General features: G+C 37.7%; 1 protein-coding gene and 1 long non-coding RNA gene across 3 annotated transcripts in view; both read right to left on the reverse strand.

The window, feature by feature from the left end:
* arhgef7a (Rho guanine nucleotide exchange factor (GEF) 7a) overlaps positions 1-18,627 on the reverse strand; it is a 32,061-nt gene extending 13,434 nt beyond the window's left edge. Inside the window, exons 1-6 of one of the 2 annotated variants that reach the window (XM_055031690.1) lie at positions 18,584-18,627; positions 18,131-18,381; positions 9,103-9,186; positions 3,573-3,657; positions 3,315-3,448; positions 2,943-3,144 (exon numbers count right to left, since the gene is read on the reverse strand). In XM_055031690.1, the coding sequence (XP_054887665.1) occupies positions 2,943-3,144; positions 3,315-3,448; positions 3,573-3,657; positions 9,103-9,186; positions 18,131-18,295 (670 nt within the window). In that variant the 5' untranslated portion in view covers positions 18,296-18,381; positions 18,584-18,627. The remainder of the gene's footprint in view (positions 1-2,942; positions 3,145-3,314; positions 3,449-3,572; positions 3,658-9,102; positions 9,187-18,130; positions 18,382-18,583) is intronic. The other variant, XM_055031689.1, reaches the window with a different exon arrangement.
* LOC129361062 (uncharacterized) lies at positions 14,771-16,607 on the reverse strand. The gene is made up of 3 exons (XR_008606125.1): positions 16,433-16,607; positions 15,450-15,484; positions 14,771-14,817 (listed from the first exon to the last, which is right to left on the reverse strand). It is a non-coding gene; the product is annotated as an uncharacterized LOC129361062 (long non-coding RNA).
* Positions 18,628-19,720: the final 1,093 nt, after the last annotated feature.

The raw sequence follows: 19,720 nt of genomic DNA on the forward strand, positions 1-19,720 counted from the left end.
ATATTTTTACATCTTCAAGCAGCAATTAATTCTGTGAATGGTTATGGATCCAACGATACAGACAAGGCAGTATTGGGTTAACAAGAATAGGTACTTTAAAAAATCTAAAGGGAAATTCTAATTATTTTTCTTTGTATTCACAAATAGAGTAAAGGCTTCATTAAGCACAAGCCGTTTTTTAAAAATCTGTAACAAGTGCAGAATTTTTTTGGCCAGATTTCAAAAGCTTATATAATGTGGTTTGTCTAATTTAAAAGTGGTCTTAATGTAAAAAATATATAAAATAAAATCTCACTAATAATATTCCCATTCAAGAAGGATACACAATATTACAAAAATACTTGTGATGCCATTTTAAATTTGAAAATTTTAATTAATTACAATTCACCATCATTTTCCAGGTTCTCTTTGTTAATTTCTTATTTTCTAAATTCAATATTTTCAGCACCTCGAGTTTAAAATCAAACAGAGCAAAGATGCTATTTATTTTTGGATTAGTATTTCAGATTTTGAACCAGAGATAATTGATTAAAATACAGGAAGTATTTCAAAACAGAGAGATCCATATCCTGTTCTTGCTGTTTAAAACAAACATGTTTTGTTTTTTTGTTTTTTATAAACCAAGAAAATACAGAATTGAAAGTCATTATTAACAAGGTAGTTGTGGGAGACCCTTCTGTGTTTAGGATCAGCAATGCTTTTCATTTCACTATGAAAACATGCTTAGTTTATCATTGAACTACAGACATTAAAAATTCCACACTATACTTTTATTGCTTTTTTAAAACAAATTTAAACAGTATTTTTAAGTTCCCAGTTTTGTCACATTACAGAAGGTTTAGCTCTCGTAGGCCATGCATAAAAAAGTTTCTGTACACTTGTAATAAGCAATCCGGACTTATTCATTTGGAATATGACACACTTCCTATAGCCAATTAAAAGACGCAGAACAATAATCAACACATTCTACCTCACAAGACATAAAAGGTCCCTTTCTGGGAATTAAGTGAAATAAAAACATGTCATGATTTGAGAATCAACAATGAATCCTTTTCTCTTTGTCTCATTTTACTCTGCTGATAGTGGTAACACATGGCTTCACACCACAGCAGCTTATGAGTAATTGATGTGTCGCTGCATTACTATCAGATTGGATAACAACAACAACAAAGGCTGTTATGATGTTTGTAACTCTGATAGGGATGTGACCCGGTTTATTCAGAACATCATTCACAAAGGCGTGCACAGACAGGAAACTGATTTACATCATAAAGAGACTGACAAAACTGAAGTCGATCTATTCACCCATCGTTGTTCGACTGCTTATCTGGGACCAGGTTGGTTCCAGATTGCAGCGACTTATTTGAAACTTCCTCAACAGGCGCCTGGGCAAAGTTCATTCTTTCCATTTGCACATGAATTGGTCTTTGTCCACTCACTAAACTCATGGTCCCTTGTGAGGGTTGAATTATACGTCCTGTTCTAGTCCACATATGCATGGTTCCTGGCTTCTTCAGTGACAAGAGGACAGCTTTAGCCACGAGTGTTCACACCCAACAATAAAATCCATCATAAATGAACTGATCTGTTTACCAACCAAACATGGAGCTACAACACACAGTCAACTGCTGCTCTGCTGCATGAGTGGAACATCAAAAAAGGAAATTAAATCTAATCCGCCCTGTGTGGATTGTGTTTGGAATACCAACAAATGCAGATAAGCATGTCTCTTTGAAGAAGCCCTAAATGAAAACCCTCCTCATCGCTGTTTTGGTGCAATCATACCGCGCACAGGAGACGATGGAGCCATGAGCAATAGATTCACTTGTTCTTGTTGGTGTTGTGCATGAACACATTCAGAAGGAGCACTTTCATTGTCTGCTCTATTGAGAAATTAGCTCATCACAAGCTCCAGCTTCCATATGCAGAAAATCATCACATCGTTTTCTCTTGAAGGCGAGAGCTTGGTGACTGTTGTGCGGTTGAGACTCTTTTGCACACACAAAATCTATGGGCAACTGCTATTGCTAATACACATGCCCCTCCCCTCACTAAAACCTGCTGTTGTCTGTGAGCCTGCTGAGAGCAGCGGATAAAAAAAGACTAAGTTTTGAAGACAAAAGAAAATAAAGACTACATAGCTATGCTTTATCTTAATCTTGTCACTTTAAATGTTGCTGTATGATCATCATTAAGGTGAGCAGCTGTTACATTATGATTTTATGAAAGAGAAACACCACTGCTGTCAGTTAACCATAACTTTTTAACTCTTTACCTTACAATATTATGCACTTGTATTGTTGTTTTGTATGTAACTTTAGTAATTTTATATAATGTTAGAACAGGTCTCTCTTGAAAACGATAATGCAAAGTAGTAAAAATATTCACCATCTAACGAAGAAAGCATCATTAGGAACTAATCCAATTTGAAATGTAGTTTGTTTGAACATAGAGTAAATGACAGAGTCAAACACATGTTAAAAAATTTGCAATTTGCAAATGACATATGTTAATTTGTGCATGACATCATTAGTATTTTTACGACTTTATTCAAAAAAGATGAAGAAGCTACAGTAAGACGTTGAGAATGTGAATTTCTACATTTTTAGCAAGTGAACTATGATTTGTTTGCACTAAATATTGAACTAGTTCTGCTGGACTTTGTTCTACCATAGATCAGTACAATCTTTCAGCATTGCAGTCGACTCGCCTCCGGGTCCAAATTAGAAGAAACCTTCAACTACAGATTCCTGGCTGCTAAACCCCATTTGCATTTGAACACTGCAAGGCAAAATATGAGCTTTCTGTCAGAATATAATCAAATTATCATCATAACAGGACTTCCTAATTCTATTAAGCATCTGGATCTGCATCTTCCTCATAATTTCCAATCAGGACATAATCATTGCCCATATCTTTTTGTCTGATCTTATGGTACCTACCAGAGCCTTTGACTTCACGCACATAGTTGCTAGGAAACCACCCAGTCTTGCCGCTGAGTATCCCCTCCCACCAGCCGCCCTCCTCCTGACGGGTCACGCTGATGATGTCACCCTTGCTAAAGGTGAGCTCATCCTCATTGGTCTGCTGGAAGTTGAAGCGAGCCTTCACCAGCAGCTGCTGTCCGCTGTTTTCTGACATGTCCTGAAGAAGTACCAAAATAAAAATAAACACGGAGCTCATGTGTATTTAAATCAAAAAATATTTTTTATAATTTTACTTGTTACAAATAGCAGTTTTGACAAACCATTTAATATTTGTATTAAGCTGAATATGATTATGATTTTTAATTTTAAATTGTGTGCAAACCTTACCAGACTTCGAAACTGGTTCTGCAGCAGCTTGGAGGATCGGCCCAACGAAGCCTGAGAGGACAGCGACTCGAACGACTTGATGCGGTGGGCGGAAGAGTGTCGGGCGCACACTGAGTCACTCCCCACGCCGATATCTAGACAAATACGGCAGAGCATAAATAAAACAGAGCTGGTATCTGCAGTCAGCCCCCACACGCTGCTTTGCAGTTCTTTCATAAAAACTGGCTGTTCTCTCCTCATACACATATTTCAACCAACCTGCAGTGACTTTATTCAGGGCCACCAAACTGCTCAGCACCTTGGAGAAGTTCAGGCCCAGCAGAAGGTCACTGGCCTCGAACGGCTGTGGACGATAAGAGGACAAAACATGAGCAAATTTAATTTGCCTTTATAAAATAAGGTATCTTTTTTAACAAAAGCAGCTGGAGTTTATTCATCACATTTCACAGAAACAGAACAGGAAACATGCATGCTCAGCAAACCCATGGATTAACCTACAGCAGCTATAAAGAGACATATTTAGCAGTAATGACATTTTTAAAATAGAAACTGAAAGAGCAAGTCAAGTCATTGGTTCCAAGCTTAAAACGACCTTAAAGTTTACCTTACTCTTTAGTATGTATTTTAGCAAAAAATATAAAAAAGAAAAAATAAATTATTTTCATAACGTGTTTATGGGATGAAAGCAAAAGTTTGCATCCCATTTCTTCTCACATTTTGTCATGTTACAAACTCAAACATTAATATATTTTATTATGTTTTTATGTGACACTTCAACAAAAAATAGAGCATAACTATGAAGTGGAAAGAAAATTATACAGTTTTCATATTTCCATATGCCGTTCATTTCTACTGTGCCTCCCTGAGCTATAACTCTTATAGGGTACATCTTTACCAGCTTTGTAAATACGACTCTCTAATTTACAAAACAGCTCAAGCTGAATCTGAATGGATGGAGACAACCGGTGAAAAGTCTTGATACAACTTCACATAGAAATCGTTTTTCACATAGAAATCGTTTTTCACATTGTCCTGTTGATGAAGTCTTCGGCTGCCTCTCGCAGGCTTTCATCCTGAATTGTCTTATTTTTAACCTTATTCTATCCTATCAACTCTGACTAGCTTTTATGTCTCCACTGAAGAAAACATCTCCTCATCCAGTTTCCAGAATAATGTGCCCTATAAGTATTAAAGTATAGTGTTAAAAAATGCTTGATGTGAGAAACTGGCGAAAATGAAACCCAGCAAGAAACACTGCAGGAGTCAAATTTACAGCAACAAGGATCTAAGCCATAAACCGATTAAATAGTCTGCTGAACGGTGAATAACATGAAAGGGTTTCCACTGCAAACATTACCTTCCCACCACATTTGTTGAACACACAAAAGGTTCACAACAGGCGTTTCTCTTTTCATTTTTCTTTTTCTTCACATCACTGCTAGCAGCTCAAGAGAACTTGACTGCACTGAGGAGGTGATTCAGCCATTTGATCAAAGGGTGTGGTCATTATTTATATTTCTTAAAGAGAAAATAAAATGGGCCCAAATTGGAGCTTTACATCTAAGAGTTGCAGGACACCAGTGCTTAAGGACAGGGAGTGCCCAACCCTGGTCTATCCTATTGTTTTTATTGAAAAATATAAACTAGTTAAAATTAAAACCAGCAGGCCATACCTCAGTTTAGAGAAAGCAACATATAAATTTATTTCAGGGCTTTTATTCAGAAATCTCATAAAAACGTATACTGTAACAGCAGAATTTTTTTTAAATGTGGTTTTAATGTTAGTCACCAGGTCTGAAGGTGCTTTAGACATTTATGAAAAGAACAAGGAATCTAATTTCTGATTTTAAGAGAGGCTTTCAGTGAGTTTTCATGTTTTCAACGACTTTCAAACATTTTTACTAAAACAAAGAGGCCTGCTGGGCTGTTCCACAGATCAAAATAAAATTTAAAAAAAGTACAAAAACCCCCAAGGGGCTTTCAAGTTACCCAGGAAAGAAGCACGAGTGTAAAAACATATTTATATTTCTCAAAGAAAAACTTGAGTTCAAGTTAGATCCTTACAAAACTGAAGCAACAAGCAGTCAGTTAAATTTGTTGTAGTGGAAACACCCACTGAATGACCGAGCCAGCTGTTACAAATTTGGCTATGGATTTTTCCCAGAACTGAAAAGCGCAAACAATGGATTAGCAACCAAAAGAGCACCATCACTTTTTGAGGCAATAGCAATTTCAATCACCAATTAGAAACAAGCTGAAAATAGCAGGTCTGTTGGTAAAATAAACGGCACACTGTAGACGTCTAATCAATACAGACAACGCGATTAAGCAACAAGCTAGTCTTCATTTGTAAATAATCTGATGTTATTTTACAAAGACCAAAATTTCAGGTAGGCTGTTAAATATTGTTTTAAGATTTTTAAGGTTCACAAGTCACCTCCATTCGACAATAGCTGAAAAATGAAAAAGGGCAGAGAGGAAAGAAGACGACATGCATCAAAAAGGGCTGGGAATGTCACTTCTGTCTATTTTAGGAACATTATTCATCATTAACTTCCAGTATCTAAATGTAAATACTCAACAGCTTTGAATACGGTGGATGCTGTCCGTGCCTGCCAAACCCATTCCTGTGCATGTGCTATACAGATATGCAATGTTCTAAATTCAAAGCAGGATTGCATGCAACCTCTGTGTATGCTGAACAAAAGTAAAAACATGTTCGGCGTGGTTGAACTGTTGTATGACGATACTTTAAAATGTCTAGAAGCAACACAAACAGTCTGATGTTTCCATGTTTGCACTGATAACAGAGTCCCCGCGATGCAACATTTTTGACCTCTTTCTTTTGTCTGATTTACAAAGTAACAGCAGCTCCTTCTTAATACACATTAAATGATGAGTATTAAAGATTAGTGAGGTAATCAGAATGACTAAGATCACAAGCTTTGACTTGTTCTTCTGCATCATGGTGAAGAGCGGCTCCTTCAGAGCAGGTTCAGACAACGGAGGAACACCCAACTCTGACTCAACATGCTAATAATTAGATAAATGTGTGCTCAGCACCATGTGGTTTGAAAAGCAAGGGACGGAAAATATACATTTCTGTTCCAAGTTCACATTTATTTGTACACAGTGGCTACTTCCACACAAAATAATTCTGAGGGCCACACTTTAGATACCATTGTACTATGTGATTATTTCCATTCATGCACCAAAGCAGGACCCAGTAGTATTTAAAATTCTGTTCATTTGAAATTTAACAGCAATCCGGGGGCATTCAAAGTTGATTGTGGCCAAATTATTGCAATAAAAATAATTTTGTTGTTGACTATATTTTTTAGCAGGAGCCAAGACTGAAACTGCACAAAAATATACTAATGGCATATGTCTCTAAACCTTTATTTTCTTTATCTCTCTCTGCCTGTTGTTTGTTGATGTATGCACAGACCATACATTAGGAAATAATAATTTTCATAAATTCAGCTAAAAAGAACATTTTGGGGGTGGGGCTCTTTAATATTTGAAATCTCAATCATCTGTAAGATCTGAAAATTGGACATATTAAAATATGATTTTATAAATAAGAAAAAATTATTCAACTTTGACCAAGGTAAGAAAAATCTCACTTTTTAAAAAAATAACTGTCACCATTGAAGATTTTTAATTTCCAAGGAGGACAAATTAAAAGTTACCAAAAGGATCATAACTTATCTTTCTTAATCAGTTCTATGATAAAATGGTTCCAGCTTACATTTGATCAGCTAAAATTTTAATATGAATACTTATTTTTTGTCATTTAAAATAAAGCTGACAAATTTACCAAAGCCAATGATGCAACTGACAGATTTTCCTTGATTTTAGGTTGTTTTGATAGTGATTTTGAAAGGACTTTTGAACCCCAGATAAATTGGCATATCTTGTTTAAGTTTCTTGATGACATTCTGAGAATTTAACATTGGAAGACAAAGAGATGCTTTTCTCAAAATAATTTGACATTTCTTAACATGGGACACACAACTGGGTGTTTTCCCACAGGTGATGAAAGATTGATTGGTAATCAGTCAACAGGTACATGCTTGGGTGAAGGTAACTACCCACAGGTATAGGAGAGGTCATGGGAACAATAAAGAGAACGTCTTTTGGTCAAAACTACAAGAGGTTAATAGGTCAGCATGAGCAGCTGCACCAGTGTCAGTCGCAAGACTGAACCAAGTATCCAAATTAGATGTAAAACAAATCATTTTCATAAGCAACATATACAAACTCAAATCAACTCCACTAACAGGAAGCTGACAGGGCTGTAAAAGTGAAGCATCGTTCTATTTGTCTTTCACATATTATCAGCAATTCCTCTTATCTGCCACCAAAGCTAACAGAGGTTGGAGCCAGCAGAGCTCCGACTGCTCTTTTTGGCTCTACAGACGGTGAGCGGCTGACTGCCAAAACACAAATTACTGTAATCCTGCTTTACCGACCTCACTAAAAAAGGTCACACATATCTGATCAAAATCTTGCATGCAAGAAGCCATTAAGTGTAAAAGACTAAGCCATGACTCCCGTTTTATCAGAAAATGGTGAATCCAGCACTGGGATGACTGTGCTAACACAAAGGGCACACATTCAGGCAAAATTTGAAAGGATGGCCTCCATTTCTCTGCGCTACATTCAACCTGAGGGAACCCTGTGGTTTTCCTACCATCTCTACCAACAGACTTTAAGCCACAGGAGTAGATCTGAAACTGCATCACCATACCCCTGGCATAAGATAAGCCAGTTAGTTTTCATGCTTATGAGGGAGGAGATTAGATGTGGAATCAGATTGGCAAAAATCTGCAGATAATTTCCCAACAGTGCTTGTCAAGACCTGGCTCTGCAGCACGCCAGAACAAACGCAGACCTTTACCAATGAAATAATCACGCACTGCCTTTGCCTCGCTTGCATTCCGTGTTGTCCAACATTTAATTTGCATGTTTCACAAACTCGGTGTGACAGTGCTCTGTGCTGCTCTTCTGGCTCAGTGGCCAGAGGCTCTGCAGGGAGAGGCAACGCTGAGGAACACTGAGCTGCATTGTCAGACTGGTTCAATGACCCATCTATGCACTGGCCAATACACAGAGATAAACAACACTCTGTCCTTAATTTGCTTTAGGCTGTGGTAGCATTCCCATTGTATTTCTATACAAAAACCCAATACATTTCTATTAGGACCTGCAACACTTTTAAATAATACAGTATAACAAAGTTAGAAACAGCCCAGTTGTGTGTGTGTGTGTATATATATATATATATATATATATATATATATATATATATATATATATATATATATATATAGTCTTTGTTCACAGCTGGAGGGTGGAAGATGATCTACAATGGCCAGAGTGAACTGCTGGTGACAATAAAGCCAAGCACCCTGGACAAAGCTTTGCATCAATTCAAAAGGCGTCAACATTACCCGGACGCTCCCAGATATGAGCCGAGAAAAGTAAACAGACCTCGTTTAAACCCCGTGTTCAACTCAAACTTAGTCCTGATAGAACCGCCCGCCACTCGGTGGTAAACACAAGGTAAAAGCTCTCCGAGTCCGGCTTTAGGTGATTGTTCTCGGTGTTCACTCCTCCTCCTCCTCCCCCTTTTCTGTCACAGTCCTCTCCACAACGCGACACTTAAATCTATCAGATCCTCCCAAACGTGCAAAACTCGACGCAAAGCGCCTCCTCTAATGTCCAGAGGAGCGAAGTGTAGCCCAGTGTTTTTGTTTTTTTGTTTTCAAAGAAGTGCACTCACCTCGACGCGGAACGCCGTGCAGCCCTTCAGAAACTCCTTTATGTTGCTCAGACACTCGCCGTCGTTCTTCGGCTCCAGATAAATCTGGCACAAAACAAAACAAAACGAAACAAAAACAATCAACAAAAGGGACGGAAACGCTGAGTGTCGACAAAAAAAAATGCTCCTCCTCACGCTGCGGACGAGTTATTGCTCACAACGAGACCCCAGTGCGAGCTTTTAAAGCCTCGTTTCTTTTCCCAGCACGCATTCTCCAGTTTTCTGTGTGCGCTGGGCCCGACGCTTCTGGAGGCTGCACACAAACCAAGCACTGGGGAAGTGGAGGAGGCTGGAAGCACTCTGTCGAGGAAATGACGTTGCCAAACAGGGATCCCCCACCGATGACGACGATGATGGTGCAGGACGTTTACAATAACCTCCTTAATAAACAGCTTGAAAGAAACTAAATGTTTCCGCACATTTGGAAGTGCTGAAAAATAATAACACGGTACAATGCTTCAAAATAAATAGTTAACATTTACACAGATGCACACTAAATCTTGTTTGATTCGTTTTTATTTACACAGTGGCCTAGACACATAAAAAAAATGTCTAAAAGGAAGATATGGAAATTTTAAGATGCAATGTTTTCGACTCCTTGCAGTTTGCAACTCTGCCACTAGAGGCGCGTTTCTGCTTCCAGGAACCTTTTCAGGAACCAGGTTAGTGCACTTTCTATTTTCTCTCCTTTGTACTGTAGGAACCGGGGCAGAAGCAGGTCCTGAAAATGGCCCTGCTGACGTTTTGTCTGCACTCTTAATTGACACTGTGGAGCTTTGTGGTGGAAAGGTCCTAAACATTTCTCACTAAATGAATATCCTCAGCATTTTATATCCTGGTTCAGACTCCTTTGCATGTCAGCAGGATTTCTGTATTTATAATTTATAAGAGGCGCATTTCAACTCATCCAGAAGGGCTAAACAGTACATTGTTTCAAAAAGTTTATATTGAATTATGTTGATAATATCTTGCAACATCAGAGGAATTTCTTTAAAGGAAGCATGAACTTTTCCTTTCCGAGGCTTTCTGGAGATAAAGAAAGACAAAACATTTTTATTACAGTTTTCTTTTAGATGTTTAACAAGAAAAAAATGGTTTTCAGTATTTATGTTTAAAGCAATCGTAATTTCACCAAGCAGTTTTAACACTGCATCAAGACATGTGAATTGTTATACGCTTCTTCTCAGTGGAAATTATTTTCATTTTGTTCCAGAGCTTAAAACCCCTATGAAATTGTCTGATGCCTGAAGAAAGTCAATTATAATCTTGATAGAAGCTCTGCTTCTTTCTTTTCTCTCTGAAAGTCGGATTCAGTGCAGTTCACTCAAAATCCACCCTGTCCTCACATTTAAACACAGTTTGGAGTGGCAGTCTATGAATTTTAACCCATAACTACTTTTCACTTTCTCGACATTATTGCTGTTCCGATCTTGTTTACATAGTTTCATTCAAATTGTGAACTCAGCTGTAAACAGAGACCAGTGTCCCCTGACATGAGTGGACTCCAGCAGGAGGAGGACTTACTCAGTATCAGGAGGGATGGGCTACATAATTGGCCCAATTTCAGACATCACGACAGAAACACGTACAAAAAACAGTCTGGACATTGTATATTAAAAGTTTATGAATCTTAAGTGCAAGAGGAAAAATGTTCAGGAGCCTGTTGTCAAAATTCACCTTAAATTCACCAAATCATAAATGTGGCTCCTTTAAGATTTGTTGTAAAATCCACATTTTTCTTAGATAATCTAGCATGTAAACATCCAAAACAATCTTAGTAACACTGTTATGATGCCATTTGGTAGAGAGATTTAGCAATGCACAGATATGTTGCTTGCCAAAAGTCATTACACACTTTCCTCAGAAGTCAGAACTGGGAATTACAATATTCCCACTGCATTTTGGAAAACCACTGCAGTTTGTTCTTTGTTGTGTAGATCAACAAGTATTAGCAAAGCAAACCAAAGATATAATACAGTAAGAAAAGAAAAGTCCACTCTTAGATGCTCTGCACTGAAGGAGGAAATGTTTCCTCATTTCGCTTCATCGACTTTGAGGAGTAAAAACTGTATAAATCTCAAGTAGCTTAAGAAACTTAATAGTAAAACTGTAAAACATAAAAGCTTTAAAAATTGTTATTGCATATGTGCTCAGTGAAGGATTTACTTAAAAACAGTATAATCTAAGGAGCTGTAAATCAAAATGTAATATTACTAAAAGATTATTTTTTACCGTTCATTACAATTTAATTCAAGTATTTGTACTGTTCATTTACATTTTAAGTATAGTTGTTATAAGTTCTGTAATTGTAACAATGGCCGTTAATAAATAAGGATATTGTATTGGCAACTACAAATCAACTTGTTTCTTCTTTGTTTTGGCATAATAATAATCATCTAAAGATCTCATTTCCATTGTGTGAAGGATTGTGAAGCTCCAGCAAACCACAATGAAAGGCCTGTTTTTCATGTGTAATCTAACAATAGTTGTCACAAATCTCTCCACCCATGAAGTCAGTTTGAAGGATGGGTGAAATGGAGGAAAGCTTATAATGAAGAATATCACTCAATCAGTCTGGACGCATTACATCACAAAACAGAATAAGCCAAAGATGCACTGTTTATGCTGACAAACTTCAAGTTATGGGGGAAATCAAGACTGTTTTTGAAGTAATTCAAGTTAAAGTTTTCTTTATGCTTCTGAGACATGTTTCTGTAAGTGGGCCACTGTGCTTGTGACATTCTTGGCTACTATTATCTTTAATTTAATTACCAAGAAACCCAGTTTTTCCTTTCAAACAACTTATAATTACGGCTTTGCATTTATGGTCTGACATAGCAGAATGCACACGCGTACAAGATGTGACTCAACTCATCAGAAAGCATGCGTGGTAAATTTAGACATCAGTTATCAGTATCAAAACATATTAAGATTTTTAAAAGTTACAGCTTAAAAACTGTACAAGTCATGCAGTTTAAATCATTTTTTAAACAAAGGTTAGAAAAAGTGATGGAGTAACATGTGTTTTGTTCCAGCTGTGGAGACCCACAATATTTCCCCTAGACAACCTGTTTCTGCACATTGTCAATCAGATAAAAGTTAGCTACATACTAAATACTATACTCAGCAAAATGTGCAAAAGTCCCACAGCAGATACCAATATGTAAAAAATTGTCAAAACAACAAAAGTGGGAAATAGAAATACTGTTTTTCAGTATTTTATGCATTCTTATATTAAAGAAACAACTTTCAGGTTATTGTTATTTGTCATGTTATTTTTGCAGCATTAGGTGTAAACGCTACTTTTCTGTTTGAAATAAAACCAATTCAATTAAATTTTATAAACTTTTGATTTCTTTTTTTTGTGTAGCTTGAAACTATAGCACTTTTATTCACGATTATTACCCAGTGAGAGTCTTATGCTGTCCAAGGCCTTGTCAGATCCTACAATCAATACACCATAACAATGGAACTGCACAGAGGAACCCTCTTTTGCTTTGCTGCCTTGCAGACAGATGGTCCCGGGTTTGATTCTTGATCTAAGTGTTTCTGCATGGAGATCGCATGTTCTCCATGATGATGCATGATGCTGATAACATTTCAGTTCTGTTAATATCGCTTCCAAGTAGAAACTTTGCAACTGGAATTGAGCACAAAGGGGATATTGCAATGACAGTATATTTTAATTCAGTATTTTGTATATGTTCATTAGAATGGCCCTATTCATATTATATTGGCTTGGTCAAAGTCCAGACATTTGAGAAGTAAATTCAAGTCTATTTATGAAGGCTTTAAAATGGACATTCACATTGTTCTTCAATCTGATCAGAATGAACTTGAATGAACATAGATATTCCTGTTTAGTCTATAGATACACAAATGGTAAACACAAGAAAGCCTGTAGCTGATATTGCAGCAAAAAGTGATTCTGCAGTGCAAGTGGCTCAGATTTCAATTTGAAATCTATGTAATAATAAATAAATACAATATAACTTTTCTTATACACTGAAAAAAATAAGTCATTGGATGAACATAAAAAAATTATGGAAAGGATTTCCACCTGATTACTTTGCTTTATTTCAGCACCATGTACTTGTGTTACTCCTATTTAAAGCAAATGTGTTAGGTCAACCTAATTTATTAAGATTATTCCAATGTAAAGCAAATGTGTTGGCTCCACTTGTTACAATGGTGATTCAATGGGTGATTCTAAATCAAACATGTTGGCTCAACGTAATATATTGTGGTTATTCTTATATAAATAAAATGAGTTGGCAAAACATAATTCATTAAGGTTGTTCTAATTTAAACCAAATATGTTGGCTTAACCAGAATTATGGTAATGCAATGGATGATTGTAAATCAAATGAGTTGGCTCAACTCCATTCATTAAGGTTATTCAAATTCAAATGAAATGTGTTGGCTCAACATATGTTTAAAGGTTCCTTTAACTCAGTTACTATAGTGTGACCCAGTGTAGTGCAATACAGCCCGCCCAACTAATCTGCAATGTTTAGGACCAAATCATTGATGTAACTTCATTAAGATGAATGTAAATCTAGTTGAAACCACCTTATTTTACAGTGGTACCTTCACACTACCTGATTCAGTAGGTCCAACTCACTAAAAGCAAGTTAGCTCAACAAATATGCTTCATGCTAAAAGACAGCTAGTTAATTGTGTGGAAATCCTTTCCATTATTTCATGACGTTAATTCAAAGACATATTTTCAAGCGTTAATCAAGCATTTTAAGATAGCACTAGGTGAAAGTGTAGGAAGAACACTCAACAATTAGAAAAGGTACAACACAATTGTATTTTCAGAATTGTTATACATCGTTTTTTTACACAGCACAAAACACAGCTGAGTTGGACATTGAAATAAAAAAACAACTACAAAAAGGTTACAGTTTCATTTCCCAGCCAATTCTTTACAACATAAAACATGTCAGTATAGTTGCTCAACTTAGAGAACTGTAACAATATAAATCTTTTCTACTGCAGACTTTAAACACTCATTTTCCATGTGAAACTTTACTCAACTTAGCAGCGAGTTTCATATTGAGAACTTGTGCTTTCTTTGATAAGTTCTTTCCATCCAATTTCATTATTATTTTCTGTATTACTTCAAAGGTATGCTTGAGTTACTGAGCAAGTTGAGTGCTGAACGCACTAAACTTGAGGGTAGCTCAAGTTTAGTGCGTAGATTAGTCCCAGCAGCATCACTATTGCAGAAGATACACTGCCCAAGCTGTTCATAACTTCCACCTCCTCCAGGACAATCCCAACATCCAGATGTGCATCGGCAGCCTCTGCACCCTCTGCTCAAATGACGATTCCGAGGAATCGTCATTTGAGCACGTACTTACGCAGGTGGATTACAGACAGGTGATCAGGTGATGTTCTGGCCATTTCATTCATCAACGTCCTAAGGGAGTTAGGGAAGGGTATTGGGGGGGAGACAATTCACATGTAATTAAATAAATAAATTAGACTGACATTGATTGAGTCACTCATGGACCTTAGTTGGTGAAAGTATTTTAACAACTCAGGAGTTCTATTGTAAACACAAAGAGAATTTACATACCATGTACTCCCTCACCAGCTTCTCTGGATCTTCATTTAGGTACACAGACCTTTGAGGATGCACTCTCGTCTGACCTCAGCAGTGTCTTCCTAAATATGCAGATCAAAAAACAAAGAGAACAATCTCAAAACTCCAGCAGTATAGGTTCACACACTTGAAAACATAGCTGCATTCAAAGGAAGTCACAACAAAAGTGATCAGTGACTTGCAGTCTGTTTGAAAGATATTTAAAATTGTTAGTATCCCTTCATTATGCCATGACTAAAATTGAGTATAACATCTCATTTAAACATCTAACTGAAGCTGTTAGATGTTTAAATAAAGACATGAATATATCACCAAAGAAATATGTGAAAAGTACAGAATGGTCAACACAGTCTATATCCTTCTACTTAAATGAATATGCAAAGCATTCCATGTCTTACAAGTACATGGACAGTCTATGTGTGGGCATGGATAACGTCGCATATGCCGGTGTTTAAGTGTAAAATGTTTTAACAGGTCATATCTACGAGACAGAAAGAGACTACACTCCTTACATTTCCACATCCCCACGCAAATAAAGACAAATAAAACAGACTGGCCAAATAAATGTTTAGCTGAACCCTAGCTTTATAAGCTCTCTAACACTACATTCAGTCACTTTAGATCTGGCAAAACTTACTATTAGCCACTGAAATCTATAACTTGATAGCCGATGAGCCCCTTGACCAGTACTTACGCAGGTGGATTACAGACAGGTGATCAGGTGATGTTCTGAAAGAGATCAGATATATTTTCAGCCATTAAAATATGCAATTCATACTGAACTGAGTTGTATCTTTTAGTACAAGTCCCTTGAATGCCTCATGAATAAAACCACAGGACACATGCAAGCACATATGTGCAGAACAATGGTGAATTGAACATGATAGAAAGCAATAGTAACATAGGTCAAAATGAGCACAATCAACACAAAAAACATCAACATTTCAAAATTAAACCAATGAACTTCAATATTGTTTCTGAGCTACAATTATTTGGGGACAACAAAGAAGAGTCCAAAAAACCCCAACATCTTTACAGCAGAGGAATATGTATTTTAAAGAAAAAAAATAGAAAGCTCAAGTCTGTAATAATGGATAATCCATTGAGAGTTTTAGCCTGACAAAATATACTAGAAATCCATAACTAACAGGTATTTAAGGAACATTTAACAAAGCTCAGAAAGCAATGCTTTCTGCAGGTTTCACCGACTGAAATGTAGGACTTTTTATTACCATAATTAATTAAGAATCTCGATGATGATAGAAAGGTACCAAAGTGTGTGTGTATCTACATTTACCTCCATAGTAACATTACTGAAATAGAATTAAAATAGTTAGAAATAGACTGATGTTAGATCAGTGTGTTAAAAATCCACTAAACCTCCAGGGAGCTCAGGAGGAGCAAAACTGTGACATTTCTGGGGTCCATTTGTGTCTCTGGCAGCAGCTTTGTACACTACATATGGCTCTGCAGACTTTTTTCGCACAGAATGTACCTAACATGGTGCGGCGATAAATGTAAACAAAAAGCTATCTGCCTTAACCTAACCGACTTAATCTACAGAACATGAAATAATGTGACACAAGTATGGAACAAGTAGAAAATGGTGCAAATGGTAGAGAAATTTTAAGTTACATATTTTTATATGGATTTAGATGAAAATAGTTTGACTCTTACCTTCTTCAAATTAAGTAGATGCACGCCAGGAATCTCCCCTCTGCCCTTGAAAAAACCCAACAAGGTGCAAGCCAGTTATCTCGCGTGATTTTCCGTAATCTCTTGATGTCGCTGGATCCTCTTCAGCGGGAGATGAGTCTGACACAATAGCGCTTTGGAACTGACGTCACTGTGTTTTTTTTTTATTAGATTAACTTTGACAAATATTGATATTGAATAAAAAAAAACCAAACACACACACACACACACACACACACACACACACACACATATATATATATATATATATATATATATATATATATATATATATATATATATATATATATATATATATATATATATAAAATACTGCGCAGGACCCTCAGATGAATTAGATGTATTCAAGTTGAGATAACGTCATTCAATCACGTTAGTTCAGTTGAGAGAAAAAACCGATTGTCTCGCGTGTTCTCGCGTGATATCCCGTGATCTCACTCGTTGTCGTCAGCACAATATCAGTCTAAATATAATGAATCATGTTAGCTCAACATGATTCAATTTTATAAATGTGAAGTCGTGGAATATCTTGTTTATCCAACATGATTTTATCACGTTTTCGTTTCAAACCCAACATTATTGTGTGAAAGGTACATGATATTTTTTTGTTAATGTAATACGCCCCGACGTTCTTTTTTTTTTTGGCGGAAGATCTAGCTGACGTAATTGAATCACGTTATCTCACCTTGAATACATTTTATTCCATTTGCGAGAAAAAACCGATTGTCTCGCGTATTCTCGCGTGATATCCCGTGATTCCCCGTAATCTTGCGTGAACTTGCGTGCTATCCCGTGATCTCACTCATGGTCTTCAGCATAGGATCGGTCTGACTATAATGAATCATGTTCGCTCAACATGATTCAATTTTATAAACGTTGAAGTTGTGGAATATCTTATTTATGCAACATGATTGTATCATGTTTTTGGCTCAAACATGCAATTATTTAGTTAACAGTACATGATATTCTTTTGTTAATGTGATAACCCCTGAGGTTCCTTTTTTACAGTGTATATATATATTTTTTTTGCACTGCATGGTGTTGAATCCCAATAATTAAGGCCGTTGCAACTGTGACAGACAAACGCTGCGCTGTTTCTTTAAATTGGGAAAAGAGCCCATCTTTGCCCGTGTGCACCTCTGCTGTCAATGGCGGCCCATTCTTACTGATGCTCTGTGTACAGAGAACATCCTCTCATCCCCTCTCTGCTCCCCACAGGTCTACAGAATGTGTACCAACATGACATGCAAAACCACGGAGGATGGCGTTACATTGGCTGTCACAGCCGGGGTTATCAGATGATTACCACTTTCATTGAAAACAGCAGAAAGCGCCTTTTAGATTCAACGCTTCCTGGTGATGTCAATAAAGGCGAAGCAGCCTTATTTATGGCAGATCAATAGGCAGCAGACGAGCGCCTTTCTGTTTTTACAGCGCTGACAACATACGCGCAGGCTGCCACGGTAGACAATAACAAGAGCCGCCGTGACCTACAAAAGAAATTCTCTCATGGATCATTGGACAAAAAGAGAGGCCAGACAACAAACCGCCGGACGTGGACAGACGCGCCGACGGATTGACAGGCCGGGCGGCTGCCCGGGTTACACAGAGGAAGAGGAGGAGGAGGAAGAGGAGGAAGACGGGATGTGTTGCGCTTACTTTCTCCGCGGAGCCCGGGCTGAGCCGCTCCAGCAGCTTGCAGAGAACCACCCCATCCTTCAGAGAGCTCTGCAGGAAGGCTTCGGGATCCGAGATGGTCTTCTTCGGCGACTCCAGCACCCCGAGCGTGATCAACCACGTAACCGTCTGTTCCGCCGAATTCATGTCCGGAGACTGTAGCTGCGGATCCTTCTCAACAAAGAGGCTGCAGTGGGGCGTTTGACGGCTCACCGCCCTGGTTATGCTGTCATCTGTGCGTTAGAATATTATCAACATCATTATTCCTTTCAAAAAGAGAAAAAAGATGCAGTAGGTAAGGGGGGCCTAGGTGAAAGGAAGGCAAAGAGAAACCCTCTATATCTAGACTGGATGCGGCTGATGACGGCTGCTCGTTGGAAATTTAGCTGGTCTTGTCCTCTCTCCCTGAATGCTCCGTTTTCTAGCCCGACTAACCTGGAAAAGCTGTCAGCTGCGGCTCGCCGTGATGCGCCGAGGCAGCCGACCGCATACATATGCGCAACGCAGCCGCTCGTCTATTGGACGAGCAGAGAGAGGACGAGCCAGTCCAACCAGTTGTCGGAGCGCTTCGGCTGCCCGTGAATAGGCGGCTTTTGCGTGTCCATGCTCTTTTTTGTCCGTTTATTGCAGACACGCCGCAGGCTGTGGGTCGTTATGTGCTCTAAGCGCTGTTTTGCTGCCCAGACATCAGTCCGAAAGTGGGGCGCTGCAAAAACACGACGTCTTAACAAATGCTTCTAATGCAAACATCTTATTATACTCCAAATGAGACAAAACTAACTTACAAACAACTTGTCAACCAGAGCTTGTTTTAAGTAAATAAAATTCCTATATGGAATGTCTATGTTAGACATTATAATTGGAAGACGTTGTTTGACTGACGAGACTGAAGTGGAAGCTTCTAGGAGCACTGGAGCAATTTATATGCACGACAAAAACACAAACATGTCACTTCCTTCATCATATCCCATCCGTTTAAAATGAAAAGCCATCGCAGATGTTTGCACTAATTCTTTTGGAACAAATTTTAAAAAAACAATTTCAAATACAGAGGTTGTCAGAGCATCAGATGGATGAAACAGGTTTTTATTGAAATTAAATATAGATCACCGCAAGCTCTATTTTTTTTTTCAAGCAGTCTGTTATCAAATGCTCTATTTGATAACACAAGTAATTATCTGTTGTTTCACTGGTTTCTTTATTAAGGACTGTTGAAAGACAAGATATGAGAGCAACAATGAGCGTCTCCATTAATGAACAGCACCGGATTCTCTTGCTCCAAAACAAATAGCATGGCACAAACAAATTATTCCACCTTAGCTGATTTCTAGCACACAAACAATTATGGCTAATCGCTTAAGTGCTTCTGGCTTACTCAAACTAACAAATATTTGATTTGTTTCAAATATGTCCCTCTCAGGCTCAAATTACTTGCAAAGACTAGCTAAGTAGCACTGAGCTGTTGCAAATCTGCAACATCTGCCTGGAGAGGGTTAAAAACAGGCGATCGGATGTCAGATTTTGATTAAACATTGGAGATAAAGTAAAACATTCCAGATACAATAAACATAG

Source organism: Poeciliopsis prolifica, unplaced genomic scaffold (assembly GCF_027474105.1).
Source record: "Poeciliopsis prolifica strain line A6 unplaced genomic scaffold, Auburn_PproV2 SCAFFOLD007, whole genome shotgun sequence".
Taxonomy (NCBI): Eukaryota; Metazoa; Chordata; class Actinopteri; order Cyprinodontiformes; family Poeciliidae; genus Poeciliopsis; species Poeciliopsis prolifica.